The sequence below is a fragment of the Pleurodeles waltl genome, chromosome 7, assembly GCF_031143425.1.
Source record: "Pleurodeles waltl isolate 20211129_DDA chromosome 7, aPleWal1.hap1.20221129, whole genome shotgun sequence".
In the NCBI taxonomy this organism is placed as follows: domain Eukaryota; kingdom Metazoa; phylum Chordata; class Amphibia; order Caudata; family Salamandridae; genus Pleurodeles; species Pleurodeles waltl.
This window is the reverse complement of record NC_090446.1, coordinates 3,357,895-3,364,807: the sequence shown is the minus strand read 5'-3', so window position 1 is coordinate 3,364,807 and position 6,913 is coordinate 3,357,895. Positions and strand designations below refer to the sequence as shown.

Here is a 6,913-nt window from a genome sequence, read left to right as displayed (position 1 = left end):
ACGCACAGGCTCTCTCCTTGAGAGTTCTGGTCTTTGAGGAAGCACAGGGTCTCTCCTTGAGACCTCTGCCCTTGGAAGAAGCAGAGGCTCTCTCCTTGAGACCTGTGCTTTTGGAAGAATCAGAGGCTCTCTCTTTGAGACTTCTGCTCTTGGAAGAAGCAGAGGCTCTCCCTTTGAGACTTCTGCTCTTGGAAGAAGCAGAGGCTCTCTCCTTGAGACTTTTGCTCTTGGAATAAGCAGAGGCTCTTTCCTTGCGACCTCTGCTCTTGGTAGAAGCACAGGCTCTCTCCTTGAGACTTCTGCTCTTGAAAGAAGCAGAGGATCTCTCCTTGAGACTTCTGCTGTTTGAAGAAGTAGAGACTCTCTCCTTGAGATGTGAGCTACAGCAGAGGCTCGTGCCTTGAGACTTCTGCTCCTGGAAGAAGCAGAGGCTCTCTCCTTGAGACTTCTGCTCTTTGAAGAAGCACAGGTTCTCTCCCTGAGACCTCTGCTCTTGGAAGAAGCACAGGCTGTCTCCTTGGGACTTCTGCTCTTGGAAGAAGCAGAGGCTCTCTCATTGAGACTTCTGCTCTTGGAAGAAGCAGAGGCTCTCTCATTGAGACTTCTGCTCTTGGAAGAAGCAGGGGCTCTCTCCTTCAGACTTTTGCTCTTTGAAGAAGCAGAGGCTCTCTCCTTGAGACTTCTGCTCTTTGAAGAAGCACAAGGTCTCTCCTCGAGACTTCCTCTTCTTCAGACTTCTGCTCTTTGAAGAAGCAGGGGATCTCTCCTTGAGACTTCTGCTCTTGGAAGAAGCAGAGACTCTCTCCTTGAGACTTCTGCTCTTCGAAGAAGCAGAGGCTCTCTTCTTGAGACTTCTGCTCCTGAAAGAATCCGAGGCTCGCTCCTTGAGACTTCTGCTCTTGGAAGACGCACAGGCTCTCTCCTTGAGAGTTCTGGTCTTTGAGGAAGCACAGGGTCTCTCCTTGAGACCTCTGCCCTTGGAAGAAGCAGAGGCTCTCTCCTTGAGACCTGTGCTTTTGGAAGAATCAGAGGCTCTCTCTTTGAGACTTCTGCTCTTGGAAGAAGCAGAGGCTCTCCCTTTGAGACTTCTGCTCTTGGAAGAAGCAGAGGCTCTCTCCTTGAGACTTTTGCTCTTGGAATAAGCAGAGGCTCTTTCCTTGCGACCTCTGCTCTTGGTAGAAGCACAGGCTCTCTCCTTGAGACTTCTGCTCTTGAAAGAAGCAGAGGCTCTCTCCTTGAGACTTCTGCTGTTTGAAGAAGTAGAGACTCTCTCCTTGAGATGTGAGCTACAGCAGAGGCTCGTGCCTTGAGACTTCTGCTCCTGGAAGAAGCAGAGGCTCTCTCCTTGAGACTTCTGCTCTTTGAAGAAGCACAGGTTCTCTCCCTGAGACTTCTGCTCTTGGAAGAAGCACAGGTTCTCTCCTTGAGGCTTCTGCTCTCTGAAGAAGCACAGGTTCTCTCCCTGAGACTCATGCTCTCTGAAGAAGCACAGGTTCTCTCCTTGAGACTTCTGATCTTGAAAGAAGCGGAGTCTATCCATTTGTGACTTGAGATAGAGCTCTTTGAAGAAGCAGAGGCTCTGTCCTTGAGACTTCAGCTAGAGCTCTTGGAAGAAGCACAGGCCCTCTCCTTGAGACTTCTTCTCTTGGAAGAAGCACAGGCTCTGTCCTTGAGACTGCTGCTCTTGGAAGAAGCACAGGCTCTCTCCTTGAGACTGCTGCTCTTGGAAAAAGCACAGACTCTCTCCTTGAGACTTCTGCTCTTGAAAGAAGCACAGGCTCTGTCCTTGAGACCTTTGCTCTTGGAAGAAGCAGAGGCTCTCTCCTTGAGACTTCTGCTCTTTGAAGAAGCAGAAACTCTCTCCTTGAGACATGGGCCACAGCAGAGGCTCTCTACTTGAGACTTCTGCTCTTGGAAGAAGCAGAGGCTCTCTCCTTGAGACTTCTGCTATTTGAAGAAGCAGAGGCTCTCTCCTTGAGACCTCTGCTCTTGGAAGAAGCAGAGACTCTCTCCTTCAGACTTCTGCTCTTCGAAGAAGCAGAGGCTCTCTTCTTGAGACTTCTGCTCCTGAAAGAATCCGAGGCTCGCTCCTTGAGACTTCTGCTCTTGGAAGACGCACAGGCTCTCTCCTTGAGAGTTCTGGTCTTTGAGGAAGCACAGGGTCTCTCCTTGAGACCTCTGCCCTTGGAAGAAGCAGAGGCTCTCTCCTTGAGACCTGTGCTTTTGGAAGAATCAGAGGCTCTCTCTTTGAGACTTCTGCTCTTGGAAGAAGCAGAGGCTCTCCCTTTGAGACTTCTGCTCTTGGAAGAAGCAGAGGCTCTCTCCTTGAGACTTTTGCTCTTGGAATAAGCAGAGGCTCTTTCCTTGTGACCTCTGCTCTTGGTAGAAGCACAGGCTCTCTCCTTGAGACTTCTGCTCTTGAAAGAAGCAGAGGCTCTCTCCTTGAGACTTCTGCTGTTTGAAGAAGTAGAGACTCTCTCCTTGAGATGTGAGCTACAGCAGAGGCTCGTGCCTTGAGACTTCTGCTCCTGGAAGAAGCAGAGGCTCTCTCCTTGAGACTTCTGCTCTTTGAAGAAGCACAGGTTCTCTCCCTGAGACTTCTGCTCTTGGAAGAAGCACAGGTTCTCTCCTTGAGGCTTCTGCTCTCTGAAGAAGCACAGGTTCTCTCCCTGAGACTCCTGCTCTCTGAAGAAGCACAGGTTCTCTCCTTGAGACTTCTGATCTTGAAAGAAGCGGAGTCTATCCATTTGTGACTTGAGATAGAGCTCTTTGAAGAAGCAGAGGCTCTGTCCTTGAGACTTCAGCTAGAGCTCTTGGAAGAAGCACAGGCCCTCTCCTTGAGACTTCTGCTCTTGGAAGAAGCACAGGCTCTGTCCTTGAGACTGCTGCTCTTGGAAGAAGCACAGGCTCTCTCCTTGAGACTGCTGCTCTTGGAAAAAGCACAGACTCTCTCCTTGAGACTTCTGCTCTTGAAAGAAGCACAGGCTCTGTCCTTGAGACCTTTGCTCTTGGAAGAAGCAGAGGCTCTCTCCTTGAGACTTCTGCTCTTTGAAGAAGCAGAGACTCTCTCCTTGAGACATGGGCCACAGCAGAGGCTCTCTACTTGAGACTTCTGCTCTTGGAAGAAGCAGAGGCTCTCTCCTTGAGACTTCTGCTATTTGAAGAAGCAGAGGCTCTCTCCTTGAGACCTCTGCTCTTGGAAGAAGCAGAGACTCTCTCCTTCAGACTTCTACTCTTTGAGGAAGCACAAGGTCTCTCCTTGAGGCCTCTGCTCTTGGAAGAAGCAAAGGCTCTCTCCTTGAGACCTCGGTTCTTGGAAGAAGCAGAGGCTCTCTCCTTGAGACTTCTGCTCTTGGAAGACACACAGGCTCTCTCCTTGAGACTTCTGGTCTTTGAAGAAGCACAGGGTCTCTCCTTGAGACATCTGCTCATGGAAGTAGCAGAGGCTCTCTCCTTGAGACCTGTGCTTTTGGAAGAATCAGAGGCTCTCCTTTTGGGACTTCTGCTCTTGGAATAAGCAGAGGCTCTCCCTTCGAGACTTCTGCTCTTGGAAGAAGCAGAGGCTCTCTCCTTGAGACTTCTGCTCTTGGTATAAGCAGAGGCTCTCTCCTTGAGACCTCTGCTCTTGGAAGAAGCACAGGCTCTCTCCTTGAGACTTCTGCTCTTGAAAGAAGCAGGGGCTCTCTCCTTGAGACATCTGCTCTTGGAAAGAGCACAGGCTCTCTCCTTGAGACCTCTGCTCTTGGAAGAAGCAGAGACTCTCTTCTAGAGACTTCTGCTATTGGAAGAAACAGAGGCTCTCTCCTTGAGACTTCTGCTCTTGGAGGAAGCAGAGACTCTCTCCTTGAGATGTGAGCTACAGGGGAGGCTGTCTCCTTGAGACTTCTGTTCTTGGAAGAAGCAGAGGCTCTCTTCTTGAGACTTCTGCTCTTTGAAGAAGCAGAGACTCTTTGCTTGAGATGTGAGCTACAGCAAAGGCTCTCTCCTTGAGACTTCTGCTCTTGGAAGAAGCAGATGCTTTCTCCTTGAGACTTCTGCTCTTTGAAGAAGCAGAGGCTCTCTCCTCGAGACATGAGACTTCCGCTCTTTGAAGAAGCAGAGACTCTCTCCTTGAGACGTGAGCTACAGCAGAGGCTCTCTCCTTGAGACTTCTGCTCTTTGAAGAAGCAGAGGCTCTCTCTTTGAGACTTCTTCTCTTTGAAGAAGCACAGGGTCTCGCATTGAGACCTCTGCTCTTGGAAGAAGCACAGGCTTTCTCCTTGAGACTTTTGCTCTTGGAAGAAGCAGAGGCTCTCTTCTTGAGACTTGAGCTAGAGCTCTTTGAAGAAGTAGAGGCTCTCTCCTTGAGACTTCAGGAACAGCACTTGGAAGAAGCAGTCTCTCTCCTTGAGACTTCTGCTATTTGGAAGAAGCAGAGTCCCTCTCCCTGAGATGTGAGCTACAGCAGAGGCTCTCTCCTTGAGACTTCTGCCCTGAGAAGAAGCAGAGTTTCTTTTTTTGAGACTTGAGCTAGAGCTCTTTGAAGAAGCAGAGGCTCTCTCCTTGAGACTTCTGCTCTTGGAAGAAGCAGAGGCTCTCTCCTTGAGACTTCTGCTCTTGGAAGAAGCATATGCTCTCTCCTTGAGACTTCAGCTATTTGAAGAAACAGAGGCTATCTCCTTGAGACTTCTGCTCTTGGAAAAAGCACAGGCTCTCTCCCTGAGACTGCTGCTCTTTGAAGAAGCAGGGGCTCTCTCCTTGAGACTTCAGCTACAGCCCTTGGATAAAGCAGAGGCTCTCTCCTTGAGACTACTGCTCTTGGAAAAGCACAGGCTCTCTCCTTGAGACTTCTGCTCTTTGAAGAAGCAGAGGCTCTCTCCTTGAGACTTGTGCTACAGCTCTTTAAAGAAGCACAGGCTCTCTCCCTGAGATTTCTGCTCTTTGAAGAAGCAGGGGCTCTCTCCTTGAGACGTCAGCTACAGCCCTTGGATGAAGCAGAGGCTCTCTGCTTGAGACTACTGCTCTTGGAAAAGCACAGGCTCTCTCCCTGAGACTTCTGCTCTTTGAAGAAGCAGAGGCTCTCTCCCTAAGACTTCTGCTCTTGGAAGAAGCAGAGTCTCTCTCCTTGAGACTTCTGCTCTTCGAAGAAGCACAGGCTCTATCCTTGAGGTTTCTGCTCTTGAAAGAAGCACAGACTCTCTCCCTGAGCCTTCTGCTTTTGGGAGAAGCACAGGCTCTCTCCCTGAGGCTTCTGCTCTTGGAAGAAGCAGAGGCTCTCTTCTTGAGACTTCTGCTCTTGGAAGAAGCACAGGTTCTCTCCCTGAGACGTCTGCTCTTTAAAGAAGCAGAGACTCTCTCCATGAGACTTGAGCTACAGCTTTTGGAAGAAGCACAGGCTTTCTCCTTGAGACTTGTGCTCTTTGAAGAAGCATGGGCTGTCTCCTTGAGACCTCTGCTGTTGGAAGAAGCACAGGCTCTCTCCTTGAGACTTCTGCTCTTTGATGAATCACATGTTCTGTCCCCGAGACTTCTGCTCTTGGATGAAGCAGAGGCTCTCACGTTGAGCCTTCTGCTCTTTGAAGAAGCACAGGCTCTCTCCTTGAGTCTTGAGCTACAGCTCTTGGAAGAAGCAGAGACTATCTCCTTGAGACTTCTGCTCTTTGAAGAAGCACCAGCTCTCTCCTTGAGACTTGAGCTACAGCTCTTGGAAGAAGCAGAGGCTCTCTCCTTGAGACTTCTGCTCTTGGAAGAAGCAGAGGCTCTCTCCTTGAGACCTTTGCTCTTGGAAGGTGCACAGGCTCTCTCCTTGAGACTTCTACTCTTGTAAGAAGCACAGGCTCTCCACCTGAAACTTGAGCTACAGCTCTTGGAAGAAGCAGAGGCTCTCTCCTTGAGACCTCTGATCTTGGAAGAGCAGAGGCTCTCTCCTTGAGACTTGAGCTACAGCTCTTGGAAGAAGCAGATGCTCTCTCCTTGAGTCGTCTGCTCTTGGAAGAAGCAGAGGCTTTCTCCTTGAGACCTCTGCTCTTGGAAGAAACAGAGGGTCTCTCCTTGAGACCTCTGCTCTTGGAAGAAGCACAGGCTCTCTCCTTGAGAATTCTGCTCTTCGAAGAAGCAGAGGCTCTCTCTTGAGAATCTCAGGAGGCCACAAATAACACAGGCCCTCAGGGCAACATGCTGTTCCATCCCACTGAGAGAATGATCTCCTACAGAAAGAAATCACTGTGAGGGGACTTTTCCCCAAGCATATTTGTGCATAAATAAGATTGTAGACAACTACCAGTCCTGCAGGCTTTTAGAGCCTGATGTCTCAGCTAACTTTTAGCCATGTGTGTAGAAAGTACAGACACCTGGTCAGCAATGCTATCGTTCTGTAAGTTTGTCTCTGAATGTTTTCTGTGTTGTGATTCTGAGAATGTTTTAATATCTCTCTGTTTTTTATCAGTGGACAAGAGTACCTGCGAACTGGTGAAGAGCAGTGCCTTCAAAAGGGTCGTCACCAAGAAGTATGGCAATTGCCAAGGATATGTCACCGTTGCATACTGCAGGGGCTACTGCCTGAGTCTTGTCGCGTAAGTGAGGCTGTCCTTGTCGAGTTCTAGATGTAAAGTACCAAGAGGTCCGGGGTCTCTGGTCCCAGGATACGAAGGGATCCCCTATCCCGCTGCACTCCATGCTGGCCAGTGGCCCTTCTGCAAAGGGATCCTTGCCCCAGTCTGTTCCAGAGGGTCTCAACCTTTTCACTTCTCTGGTCCCCTTCTGACTTACTGGAGAAAAAATAAAAATACAGAGAAAATATACATCCAACAAATACACAGTCTGGGAAGTACCTAATTCACAAGCAAAAGAGTACAGAAATCAAAAGGTTCACGCCAATGGCGAGGACTGAGCTTTTCATATGTGGTTTATTTGTGAGAGACGGGGAGGCCGGCTG

General features: G+C 49.6%; 1 protein-coding gene across 1 annotated transcript; it reads right to left on the bottom strand.

The window, feature by feature from the left end:
- Positions 1-1,892: 1,892 nt before the first annotated feature.
- Positions 1,893-2,747, bottom strand: LOC138246702 (micronuclear linker histone polyprotein-like). Its single transcript, XM_069201474.1, has one exon. It carries the CDS (start codon positions 2,745-2,747, stop codon positions 1,893-1,895), a length of 855 nt encoding a protein of 284 aa, XP_069057575.1.
- Positions 2,748-6,913: the final 4,166 nt, after the last annotated feature.

Coding starts and splice junctions, on each gene's coding strand:
- LOC138246702 (XM_069201474.1), bottom strand. CDS start 2,747: ATGGATAGACTCCGCTTCTTTCAAGATCAGAAGTCTCAAGGAGAGAAC.